Genomic DNA, 13525 nt, shown 5'->3' on the forward strand with positions numbered 1-13525 from the left:
ATGTTAACCTCACTACAGAGATTCAAATACACAAGTTGTGATGACATTTCTGGGCTAGGGAAAGCCTGCATTTTTGGAGGCATGTCTTAGATGAAACATGAAACTGATGTCTGTCTATCCTTTCAAGAAAATGAAAAAAAAAACCTAAGTACTACATTGAAGAAAAGCAGATCTCCCCAGAATCCCAGGCAATAGTTAATCGCCAGTGTACTTGATCACGTTTGTGAGATCTTTCAGTATGCATTTTAGAACAGAAACTCAAAAATCAGTAATGACAGTGGGGTGATGGCAAACAGCATTGGTTCGATACCCACACTGGTATGAAGGACCCCCCCTTCCCAAACTCTCCCCTTATCCAGATGTGATGGCCTTCGAAATGAACCAGTGCCAGTCATTTCTGTCTAATGAGACAGCAGTCGAGTGGTGACAATGGCAGCTTTTACCTTTTACCTTTCATGACTTTGGTTCAAAACATATGTATTTAATTGTCTGTATCGCAATTTGGAATGCCTGGGCTTCTGAAAGAATCTATGTAAATGCAACTCCTCCTTTAACACGAACTTCACACTTTGTTCTTGATATCTATAGATCAGATTCCAGCCAAATGATCATAAAACAATCAAGGAGACAGCAGATGAATTGAAAATTTTTGAAGGCATCAAACACCCTAACCTGGTACGGTATTTTGGTGTAGAACTGCATCGGGTAAGTAATTTAAATACACTCCATTTCTTCAAACCCTTCTTCAAGTACTGTACCTTTTACAATGGAAAGCTAAGTACTTTGACTTTCCCCTCCTATCCATGTACCAAGGCAGCATTTTAAGTTGTGGAAAGCAGAAAGCAGAGAAATCCCTACATGGTTAAATGCAATGTCCCCATTCAGAAAATACTTTCAAATTGAAAAATCTACCAGAGATACATGAGCTAATGTTGGGACTAGACAATGACAGTAGGTAGGAGAAAGTAAGGACTACAGACACTGGAGATCAAATGGAAGAGTGTGGTGCTAGAAAAGCACAGCCAGTCAGACAGCATTCGAGGAGCAGGAGAATAGACGTTTTGAGCATAAGCTCTTCCTCAGGAATGACGGTAGGTAATATGGAACAAACCTAAAGGAATAATTGAGCTCTTGGTCTGCTCCCTGGCACAAGTCAGCATTTTCAAGAGAGGAATTCTCCAAGGAGGACCAATAGTGTTCTGATTTGAATACTAACTGAATCCAGTGTGTCTTGTGTTTTGATAAAGGAGAGATCTTTTAAAGTAACAAAGAAAGATAGCTTAGCAAGAACAAAGACAGAGAGTGATCACTTTGATTTTCCTTTTATTTTTCATAAAATGTCAGTGACCAATCAAAGGCTGGAAGAATTTCTATTGAGATTGAAATACCTGCAACACTTCATGTATTTTGTAAACTGACTTAAGAGGACTGCTTGAGTTTGAAGAAAATGTTTTGTCCTGAAACTTCAACCCTACTTTCTTTTCACAGTTAGGTTTTGACTTGAATGTTTCAGCATTTTCTGCTTTTATAATATTTTGTTAGTGCAAGAAAATATGTTTCCATTTTAAAACCGCACAGCTTTGATAAGTTATATGAAGTGTTTAAAGTTGAATTGCAGACACTTTCTCTCTTGGCCTGTTAATTTAATCTATGGAATACAGGGAGAACTAATCATTTGCATACAGAACTGGCTCGAATGTAGAAGACAGAGGGTGGTGGTGGAGGGTTGCTTTTCAGACTGGAGGCCTGTGATCAGTGGAGTGCCACAAGGATTGGTGCTGGGTCCTCTACTTTCCATTTATATAAATGGTTTGGATGTGAACTTTGGGGGTATAGTTAGTAAGTTTACAGATGACACCAAAATTGGAAGTGTAGTGGACAGCAAAGAAGGTTACCTCAGGTTACAACAGGACCTTGATGGGCCGATAGGCTGAGGAGTGGCAGATGGAGTTTAATTTAGATAAATGTGAAGTGCTGCATTTTGGAAAGGCAAAAGAGCAGGACTTATACACTTAATGGTCAGGTCCTGGGGAGTGTTGCTGAACAAAGAGACGTTGGAGTGCAGGTTTATAGTTCCTTGAAAGTGGAGTCACAGGTAGATAGGATAGTGAAGAAGGCATTTGGTATACTTTCCTTAATTGGTCAGTGCATTGAGTGTGGGAGTTGAGAGGTCATGTTGTGGTTGTACAGAACATTGGTTAGGCCACTTTTGGAATATTCTGTGCAATTCTGGTCTCCCTCCTGTAAGAATAATGTTGTGAAACCTGAAAGGGTTAAGAAAAGATTTACAAGGATGTTGTCAGGGTTGGAGAATTTGAGCTATAGGGAGAGGCTGAATAGGCTGGGGCTGTTTTTCCTGGAGCATCAGAGGCTGAGGGGTGACCTCATAGAGGTTTATAAAATCATGGACATGAATAAGATAAATAGACAAGCTCTTTTCCCTGGGATGGGAGAGTCCAGAACTAGAGGGCATAGGTTTTGGGTGAAAGAGGAAAAATTTAAAAGGAAACTAAGGGACAACTTTTTTACACAGAGGGTGGTGCATCTGTGGAATGAGCTGCCAGAGGAAGTGGTGGAGGCTAGTACAAATACAGCATTTAAGTTGTGGGAAGCAGAAGGCAGAGGACTCCCCACATGGTTAAATGCAATGTCCCCATTCAGAAAACACTTTCAAATTGAAAAACTGATGGGTAACTGAATAGAAAGAGTTTAGAGGGATATGGGCCAAGTGCTGGCAAATGGGACTAGATTAGGTTAGGAATCTGGTCAGTATGGACATGTTGGACCAAAGGGTCTGTTTCCATGCTGTACACCTCTGACTGTCTGAGCCATTTTGTTCCAAATCAATGTTAACTTCTCTGTTTTGTGATTTAATAATCATTGGCAATTGAAGCACGCCTCCCTTCCTGTTCTGGATTGCAAATTGTACTTGGCTCAACTTAATAGAACAAAGAACTGGTTCTGATTCAGGACTCTTCTGGTTTGCGCTGCCTAATGTTGGAACTTTGCTTTCAAAGACTGGCAAGAGCCAATCTTGCACCACCAATGTTTGCATGGACCCTGGGGTTTCTACCTTTTAAAATTAATGGGTGAAAATTCTGTATTTGAGCCTGAGTGCTTAACTCAGTTGCAGTACAAAGTAACTCTCATAAGTAAACACTGAATGCTAGAGGAACTCAGCATACCTGGCAGTCTCTGTGCAGAGAGAAAGAGTTCATGCAAGTCTGTTATGACTCTTCAGAACTTAAAAGTTAATTTTTTAAATACTTTTGATAGACACACAGGCCCAGTGCAAAAGTCAAAGGCATTGATAATGGTGGAGAAAGAAAAGTAAAATAGGGGTAACATAAGTGTAAAAAGAAGAGAAGTGATCCTCTATACTAACAATATAGTAAAGAAGGAGTTGAAAAGGATGGCACTGGAAAAGCACAGCCAGTCAGGCAACTTTCAAGGAGCAGGAGAGTTGATGTTTTAGGAATAAGCCCTTCATCAGGAATGTAGGGGAGGGGTGGAAAGGAGGATGGGATATAATTAGGGGAGTGGGACTAGGGTTGGGGGAAAGGTAGGTGGTAAGGTGATAGGTGGCAGGGTGATGATAGGTTGTTGGGGAGACTGGAGCAGATAGGTGAGAAGGAAGATGGACAGGTCAAGAGGGTTGGATCTGGGATGAGGTTGTGGGGAGGGGGGTGGCGGGGAAGGGAGAGGGAGATTTGGAAACTGCTTAAGTTAGTGTTGATGCCATGTGGTTGAAGAGTCCCAAGGCAGAAGATGAGGTGTTCTTCCTCCAGTTGGCGGGTGGATTTGGTTTGGTGGTGGGGAAGGCCCACGATTTGTGTCTTTGGGAAAATGGTAGGGGGAGTTAAAGTGGTCAGCCACAGGGCTGTGGGATTGTTTAGTGCGTGTGTTCCAGAGATGTTCCCTGAAACGCTTCACGAGTTGTCCTGTCTCCCCGATGTAGAGGAGACCACATCGAGAACAACGGATGCAGTAGATGAGGTGGGTGGATGTGCAGGAAATTCTCTGCCGGATGTGAAAGGATCCTTTGGGGCCTTGGACGGAGGTGAGAGGGCAGCTGTGGCCACAGGTTGTACACCTGCAGTGGCAAGGAAAGGGACTGGGTGTGGAAGGTGGATTGGTGGGGAGCGTGGACCTGACAAGGGAGCCGCGGAGGGAATGGTCTCTGTAGAACACAGCTAGGGTTGGGAGGGAAATATATCCTTGGTGGTGGGGTCTATCTGTAGATGGCGAAAATGGTGGAGAATAGTGCACAGTATCCGGAGATTAGTGGGATAGATGGTGAGGAAATGGGGGATTCTATCCTTGGGATTGGAGGAGTGGGATTTGAGGGCAGAGATGCAGGAAGTGGAGGAACCATGTTGGAGGATATATTTGATCATGTTGGAGGGGAGCATTTGCTGTCCCTGAAATAGGAGGACAGTAAAGATGATGAAAAAACTGCAGATGCTGGAATCCAAGGTAGACAAGCAGGAGGCTGGAAGAACACAGCAAGTCAGGCAGCATCAGGAGGTGGAGAAGTTGATGTTTCATATGTAACCCTCCTTGAGAACTGGGATTGGGAATACAGGGAACTGCAGATAAAGAGGGTGGCAAAGTAGGCATCGGTGAAGACAGGTAGAGGGTACAACCTGGTTGGTAGCTGGGAAGAGTGGAAGGGAGGGGGAGGGGCTGGGAAGGGAGTCGGGGAATGGGAAGGAAGGTTATTTGAAATCCGAGAACTCACAGTTAAGACCTCCAGGCCATAGGCTGCCCAGATAGAAGTTGAGTTGTTTCACCATTTTGCGATTTGTTTCATGGTTTCAGTGGAGGAGGCCAAGGATGGTCATGTCGGAATGGGAAGGGGAATTAAAATGGATGGTGACTGGGGGAGTCTGGTTGGCCCCTATGGGCCTGGCTGAGATGCACGGCGAACCGTTCCCTAAACTTACGTTTGGTTTCCCCGATGTAGAGAAGACCACATTGGGAGCACCTGATTCAGTAAACTAGTTTGGAGGAGAGGCAGGTGAACCTCTGTCTCACCTGGAAGGACTGTTTGGGGCCTTGGGTGGAGGTGGAGGGAGGGAGGGGGGAGCAGTGTGTCAGCAGGTTTTGCATCTTTTCCAGTGCAGGAGAAGGTACCGGGGAGTTGGGGTGTTGGTGGGGAGGGTGGTACAAAGCAAGGATTGTCGAAGGGAATGGTCCTTGCAGAAGGCAGAAAGGAGTGGGATGGGGAAGATTTTCTTGGTGGTGAGTCTAGTTGGAGTTGACGAAAGTGTTTCATGATGATGCCTTGGATGCAGAGGCTGGTGGGTTGGTAAGTGAGGACAAGGGCACTCCATCTTTAGGGGATGGGGTTTAGGGCAGTGGAATGAGGAATGGAGTTGGTCCGGTGGAGGGTTGTCTGGATGACAGGTGGAAAATGCACGTTGTTTGAAATAGGTAGACAATTGGGATACTTGGGAATAGAATGTCTCCTCGTCCGAGCAGATGTGGCAGAGGCAGAGGAATTGGGAGAACAGGTTGGAGTTCTTGCAGGATACTGGGTGGGAGAGGTAGTTGTGAAAATATGTGGGTTTATAGTAAAATCCGTCGGGAGACTGTCACTGGAGAAGCCAAGAAAGAGGAGAGAGGTGTTCGAGATGGACCAGGTGAATTTGAGGGCGGTTTGGAAGATGTGGGCAAATTCGATAAACAGCTTCAGTTCAGCCTGGGTGCAGGTCATTGCACTGATGCAGTCATTGATGTAATGGCGAGAGAGTTGGGGCACAGTGATTGTGTAGATACTGAAGAGCTGACAAAGAGGCAGGCATAGCTGGGGCCCATCCGGGTACCCATGACACTCCCCTAGATTTGGAGGAAATGGGAGAACTTAAAGAAAGAGTTATTAAGGTAAGGACCAGTTCAGCAAGGTGAAGGAGGGTATTGGTGGAGGGGGACTGGATGGGGCTGTTGGAGAGGAAGAAGGGGAGGACCTGAAGGCCGTCCTTGTGAGGTATGGACATGTATAAGGACCACACATCCATAGTGAAGATGAAGCACTGGGGGTTGGGGAACTGGATGTTGCTGAAGAAATGGAGCAGGGGAGCAGGAACATACGGAGACAATGGGTCAGCCGGGGTAGTTGGGCTTGTGGATGTTAGGGAGTAGGTAGAACCGGACAGTGTGGGGCTGGGGATTGAGTTTTGGAGGCTGTGGAGGGGAGATCGTTGGAGGCAATGAGGTCACGGACAGTGCGAGTGATTTTGACCTGATGGGCCATGGTGTGGTTGTGGGCAAGAGTGAGGTAGAACGTGGTATTGAAGAGTTCGTGTTCAGCCTCTGCGACATAGAGGTCCGTTCTCCAGACTACCACTGCCCCACCTTTGTCAGCGGATTTGGTGGTGAACCAGGGGATTGTTGCAGAGAGGGTGAAGTGCTGCATGTTTGGAGGGGGTGACGTCGGAGTGGGTAAAGGAGCTGAAGAAATTGAGGTGGCTGATGTGACATCGGCAACATCACTGAACTACGTTTCTTTTAATGCACTTCATTTTCTCCAAGTGTGGCCATGGGTGCCAGTTATGCCTGCGGTGTTTGTGGAGTATTTAAATCATTCGTTGTTCCAGTCCTGCTCTGGTTCCACACCCATAACTCTTTCTCCAATACACTGCTTCCTGCTCTTGTTCATATTGAGAAAAAAATAATCAGTTTTGCTTGCAATTTTCATCCTTCTCTCACCTTCACTAGGTCCATCCCCGATTCTTTTCTTATTTCACTGTTTCCTTTTTTGAAAATAGCTGTCCAACTATATAGCCATTACAAGCCAGCAGACTCCCATGGTTACCTCGACTGCTTCTTCCCCACACCCTGCCTCCTGCAAGGATTCCAATCCATTCTCCCAAGTTTCACAATCTCCGTCACATCTGTTCTGTTGATGCTACCTTCCACTGGACTGCCTGTGACATAGCCTTTTGTTTTGCTGAACCAAGGATTCCACTTCCACTGTCACTGACGGGGCCTTCAGCCATGTCTGAACCATTTCCTGCACTTCTGACCTTAGCCCATTTCCACCTTTCCATAACAGTGATAGGGTTCCCCTTGTCCTTCCTTTTTAACCTTCACGTCTCCAATTGCAAAGGATCATTCTCTGCTGTTTCTGCCACCTCCAGCAGGATGCCACCACCAAACACATCTTCCCCTCTCCTCCACTGTCAGCATTCCATGAGGACCAGTCCATCTGTGACAGTCTGGCTCACTCCTGCTGACGCTTCCTCACTCTCTCTCCATGTGGCGTCTTCGTAGGAAATCAGAGGTCTAACGTTTGCCCATTCACCACCTCCATCTTCACAATCCAAAGTCCCAAACTCACCTTACAGGTAAACGGTGTTTTATATATAATTCCTTCAATCTAGTCTGCTGCATTCACTGCTCGCAGTGTGGTCTGCTTTATATTGATGAAGCTAAATGCAGACTAGGTGACTAGAGTGGATGTTGGGATGTTTCTTTTGGTAGGAGAAACTGGGACCCGAGGGCATAGCCTTAAAGTAAAGACCTTTTAGAATGGAGACAAGGAGAAGCCTCTTCAGTCAGAGTGGTGAACCTATTGGATTCTGTGCCACAGGAGGATGTGGAGACCAGGTCAATGAGTATATTTAAGACAGAGGTAGATAAGTGCTTGATTGTCAAGGGGATCAAGGGTTACGGGGAGAATGGGTTTGAGAAACTTATCAGCCATGATTGAATGGCGGAGGAAACTCAATGGGCTGAATGGCCTAATTTCTGCTCCTATGTCTTATGATCTTATGAACCGCTTTGCAGAACCCCTCTGTGCGTGGGAATGATCCTGACCTCCCAGATGCTTGTCATTTCAATAAACCATCTTGCTTTCTTGCTATCATTTCTGTCCTGGGCCAGCGGCAGAGTTCCAACAGAGCACAACACAAGTTTGAGAAACAGCACCTTGTTTTACACTTAGGCATTTTACAGCCTTGAGATTTCAATATTGAATTCCCCAACTTAAGAAACTGATCACTTTATATTATCTATTTTCCATTTTTCTCTCTCTCGCAACACCACCCCTCTCTCACCTTCCTTTGCTGTCTGTGTAGAGGAGCCATTCCCTCCCTTTCATACCTTAATTTAAACCCATCTTACATCTCTTTTCTTTCTCCACCATTTACAACCTCTTTGTTTCTTGCATTGGTTGAGAAAAAAGAATTTCTGTGTTTTCAGTTCTGAATAAGGGTCTTGCTCGAGTCCAAATGTTAACTCAGTTATTCTCTGCGCAGATGCTACCAGATCTGCTGAGCTTCTGCAGTATTCTGTGTTTCAGATTTCCAGTATGTGTGTCATTTTTGCCTTCACTCTCAGATGTTTCTGGTTGTTTACTTGTCTTTCTGGAATTCTTTGCTCTTTAAGTTTTTATAATGCATGTCTTTCCTGTGATTAAATGCAACACTTATTGTGCCCGTAAATGCTTGGATACTTTGACAGTTACCATATATGTTGACTATGGTGTTTATGTTTTTGCATTAGGAAGAAATGTATATCTTTATGGAATATTGTGATGAAGGCACACTAGAAGAGGTGGCGAGGCTGGGTCTACAGGAACATGTAATACGATTGTACACCAAGCAGATTTCTACTGCAATCAATGTACTGCATGAACATGGAATTGTCCACCGAGATATCAAGGGTAATGCACAAAAGCACATAATTGAAACTATACAACAAGCTAATCTCAGTAGCCATATTCAGTTAAGTATACAGTATTCAAAACACCCTTCCATGGTTTATGCCGTCAAGTGATGCAAAAAACTGAGGGCAGTGATTTATAATTAATGCAAGTACTGATTGTTATCACTGATATTATAATACTGTTGTTTGGTAAAATGAAAACAAAATTGGATGTTTTCTCACAGATCACAATAGAATGTCTTCCAGTGAGCTATGAAATTAATTTACTTGCTGGACATTTTGCTGTTTTCAGGACTTGTACAGTTAATGGTAGGGCCTTAGGGAGTTTTGCCAAAAAGACTTAGAAGTACAGGTGCATAGTTCCTTGAAAGTGGAGTCACAAGTAGACAGATGGTTGAAGCTGGTTGGCAGGCTTGCCTATTTGGTCAGAATATTGAATTTAGGAGTTGGATGTCAGGTTGTAGCTGTACAGGACATTGGTGAGACAATTAGCGTGTACAATTCTGGTTGCCCTTTTACAGGGAAGATGTTAAATTTGAGAGGGCACAGAAAAGTTTTACAAGGATGTTGCTGGGACTGGAGATTTTGAGTTATAGGGAGAGGCTGAATGGCGCAGGATTTTTTCCTTGGAGCGTCAGAAGCTGAGGGGTGACCTTATAGATACTTTTAAGATCTTGGGAGGCATGGATTGAGTAAATAGCCAAGGTCCTTTTTCCTAGAATGGTAAAGTCCAAAACTAGACAGCATAGGTTTAAGGTGAGAAGGGAAAGATTTGAAAAGGACCTGAGCAGTAACTTTTTCACACAGAGGGTGGCGCATGTATAGAACAAGTTGCCATTCGAAGTAGTGGAGGCTACCATTACAACATTTAAAAGGCATCTGGATGGGTATATGAATAGTAGTTTAGAGGGATATGGACCAAATGCTGGCAAATGGGACTCTTGTCAGATTGGGGTGTCTGGTTGGCATGGACGAATAGGACCAAAATGTCTGTTCCTGTGCTGTATGACTCTGGTGAAATGCTCCAATTGAAGCTGTCTTCGTGTTTTAGGTGCCAATATCTTCCTCACCTCATCGGGTCTGATCAAACTGGGGGACTTCGGTTGTTCAGTAAAACTGAAGAATATCGCACAGACCATGCCTGGTGAAGTGAACAGTACCCTTGGCACTGCTGGTAAGAGAGGTCTTCGGGGAAGTCTACTTTATGATATCTAAGTAGTCCTCTGCTTATCTCACTACGTCCATTATACATTAGGTGGAAATGATTTCTGCTTTACATTGGCTCAGACTCTAAAGTATAATTGAGGTATGAGATTCCATTTTATTTCTTGACATCATGGAGAATTTGAGGTGTGATTGGCTGTCTACTGACATTTTGTTTTAAACAACATTTGAATGATGGGAGAGTAAAGCTCCTGTATATGTCAATTAACCCTTTAATTGTTGATAAATTCTACAGAATACTAAGCCATTCTAAGTATGGGATGCAGAGTCACATGGGTTAGATTGCATATCTCGATGGCAAGTGCACTATTGGCTTGCCAGGGCTGCTTATTTTATATTTACACAACACTTAAGACGTTTAGTAGCACTTTAACTTCATTATTCTCACCCTACCTCAGTGCATTGATGCTATGGTTCCTAACATTGACTTTGCATCTCTGATATTTCAGGGTGAGAAAATAATCAGTATTTGAAATATTAATAATGCAGCATTTATTTTTTTGTACTAAACAATGTTTAACTACATCTGGAGTAGGCTACTTAGTATTGGGAGAGAAAAGAACACTATTGTTTAAATGGTGCCAAACTACAGAAAGCTGCACCACATAGGAGAGTCTAAGACTAGAGGACATAGTGTAGAATAAAGGGCTGTGAATTTAAGGCCGAGATGAAGAGAAATTTCTTCTGAGATTTGATTCTTTGGAACTCAATGCCTCAGAGAACTGAGGGGTAGAGTCCTGGTGTACATTTAAGACTGAGATAGATTCATGATCAGGAGGGGAATCCAGGATTATTGGGAAAATGCAAAAAAGTGGATGTGAGGAATGTCGGATCAATCCTGATAATATTAAATGGTGGTGCAGGCTTGAGGGATTGAATGGCTTTCTCCTTTTGCTATTTCTTATGATCTGGTTGCCAGAATATCTAGGACCCAAGCTGAACATAAGTAGCCAGGTTAATGGAAATCATTTGAGAACACTGTGAATGCCAGTCTTCATCACTTTACCGATGATTGAGTAAACTGTTGGGGTGGTAATTGGTCAAATTGAATTTGTCTTCCTTTTTGCTCTCAGCTCTTAATCTGGGCAATTGCCATGTTGTCAGGTACATGCCTGTGTTGGAGCTGTACTGGAACAGCCGGGCTATATTGGGTGCAGCTAATTTTGGAGCACAGGTCCTCCGTACTGCTGCTGGGGTTTTGTTAGGGCCCATGATCAATGCAATATTTAATATCTTCAATTGTTTATTTGATATCATGTGGAGGGAATTGAATTGGTTGAAGTCTGGCATCTGTCAAGTCAGCCATTTTGTACTTCTGGCTGTGGATGGTGAAAAGTGCTTTCGCCTTGCCCTTTTGCACTGACATACTGGAGTATCTCAGAATTGAGAATGGGAATACTTGTAGACCATCTTTTTCCAGTTAAATTAGTTATTCTGTCATTTCTGTCTGGATGTTGCAGGCTGTAGAATTTTGATCTGATCCATTGATTGAGATCATTTATTTATATCTCTTGTATGCTTCTTTTACTAACGTGCATGTAGGGTAGTCCTGTGTTGTAACATCAGGTTGGCACATTGTGTTTAGGTGTACTTTGCGCTGCTACTGACACTTCTAAATGAATCAGGCTTATTCTTCTTGATTGATGGTAGTGGTAGAATGGGATATATGCTAGTCATTGAGTTTGAAATTTGTGGTATGCAATTCTTCTAATGGCCCACAGCAACCGCAGGAGCACAGTTTTGGGCTACAAGAGTGAGATCTGCTAGGTTTTAATTTTTGCTTCCTAACCATATGTCACAGGCCCAGTTCAGCAGATGTTCATCAGGACTTGGTCAACTCAGTCAGCACTGTACTACTCAGCCATTTCTGCTGATGATCATTGAAGGTGTCCACCCAAAATGTATTTTGTGTGCTTGCTACCTTCAGTACTTTTGCCCAAGTGGTGTTAAACTTGGAGGTTAACTGTTTTATCAGCTGAGGGAAGACAGCAAGAGCTTTCCTTCACTATGTTTAACCTTGAGATCTATTGAGGACCTGAGTCATAAAGTTGAGAATTCCCAGGGCTACTTCCTCCTGAATGAATGCCACTGTGCTGTCTGTCTAGTACAATGGCTGTAATATACTGTAAAGCTGTTGCTAGGCAAGTTTGTTTTGGACACTCTCCATATGTTGGTACAAATCCTAGATGTTAGTGAAGAAGACTTTGCAGAGTCAACTGGACTGGCTATGCTGCTCGGTCGATGCTTGTTGGTCTGCCCAGTTTTGCTCCCTTTTGACTTTTTCTGAAATGGTACGATTGAGAGTGCCTGCAACACCATCTTCAAAGGCACTTGAGTGTCAAGCACATTGTTTGGGTGTGGAGCTACATGTAGGCCAGACCAAATAAGGATGGCAGATTTCCCAAAGTGAATCAGCTGGGTTTTATGGTAGTTTCATTATCAGCAATGTAAAGACTAGCTTTAGACACAGCTGTGCAGTAAGATTTGAATCTATGTCTGTAGAACATTTGTCTGGGTTTCTGAATTACTGTTCCAGGACAATAACCAACATTCCACCTCCTCCACAACTTAACTCTGGATTTTCTTTGGCAAAATGGTGGTTTCAAGAATACAGAATTTTCATAGTAAATATCCAGAAAGAAAAGACATGCATTTATTTGCATCTTCTCGTGCCCCAGCAATATCTTGAAAGGCTTCATAGTGCCTGACTTATTTTGAAATGCAGCTGCTACTGTTATGTTGGCAAACAGAGCAGCCCCTTGCAAAAACCAAAATCCTGAAAAGTGATGAGGTGTACATAATATGAACAATTTCTGATTAACTCAATTTTTCTCACATTTTTTTGTTTGTTTTTAAAAGCTTACATGGCTCCTGAAGTTATTACTAGAGCAAAAGGTGAAGGGCATGGACGTGCTGCAGATGTTTGGAGCCTGGGGTGTGTCCTTGTGGAAATGGTCACAGGCAAGGTGAGAAGTTAAATGTTGGTAGATATGATGCTCAATATTGAAAACACATCTTAGTGAATGCGACGCCATGTAATAACTTTGCACCAGCAAAAAAGTGATTTGGGTTGAATTGGATCACAATTTTCACTCCTATGATTCAAATGCACCTAAAAGGGTGATTGAAAGAGCTTTCTGTGACCTTATGGTGTCCTCCTTTTCCAGTTTAGTGGAGTTAGAGCAGAACAGCACTTGTAGCCTGGGTATTCCAATGGTCAGTTAGTCATTGAAGCAATGCAGTCTGGAGTTGTGTAGCAGGACACTACAGCAGAATGTAGGAGTTTCTTGGGAAATTGATTCCTTTGGGCAATTCGCCTCTATGTGGAATCCTCTTTTTTTTAAGACAAAACTTACGTTGGAGAAATCTGCTTTTCCACTTTCATTAATAGTTACCCAGGAAAAGTTGGAGGATTTTAAAAAATATCTAATTTTGGTGACCAATCCTCCTCGTCGTCCTCCTCTTCTCCACTCCTCCAATTCCCTTGATTCCAGTATCCCTTACACCTAAACAGGACCCTTTCAACTCAACATGATTCCCTGATACTAATTCTCCCACCTCCTTCACTGTCAGCCCTGGCACCCTTTCCATCTGGCAACTTATAACTCCACATTTAGCTTGTATACTTAAA

General features: G+C 43.4%; 1 protein-coding gene across 7 annotated transcripts in view; it reads left to right on the plus strand.

Annotated features, from left to right (window-relative positions):
- The window catches only part of map3k4 (mitogen-activated protein kinase kinase kinase 4), a 204090-nt gene that overhangs the window by 184626 nt on the left and 5939 nt on the right, over positions 1-13525 (plus strand). For all 7 annotated transcript variants that reach the window (XM_072581200.1, XM_072581199.1, XM_072581197.1 and 4 more), the window contains 4 exons: positions 589-705; positions 8509-8668; positions 9722-9844; positions 12754-12860. In XM_072581200.1, coding sequence (XP_072437301.1) covers positions 589-705; positions 8509-8668; positions 9722-9844; positions 12754-12860 — 507 coding nt within the window. The remainder of the gene's footprint in view (positions 1-588; positions 706-8508; positions 8669-9721; positions 9845-12753; positions 12861-13525) is intronic.

Source organism: Chiloscyllium punctatum, chromosome 11 (genome assembly GCF_047496795.1).
Source record: "Chiloscyllium punctatum isolate Juve2018m chromosome 11, sChiPun1.3, whole genome shotgun sequence".
In the NCBI taxonomy this organism is placed as follows: Eukaryota; Metazoa; Chordata; class Chondrichthyes; order Orectolobiformes; family Hemiscylliidae; genus Chiloscyllium; species Chiloscyllium punctatum.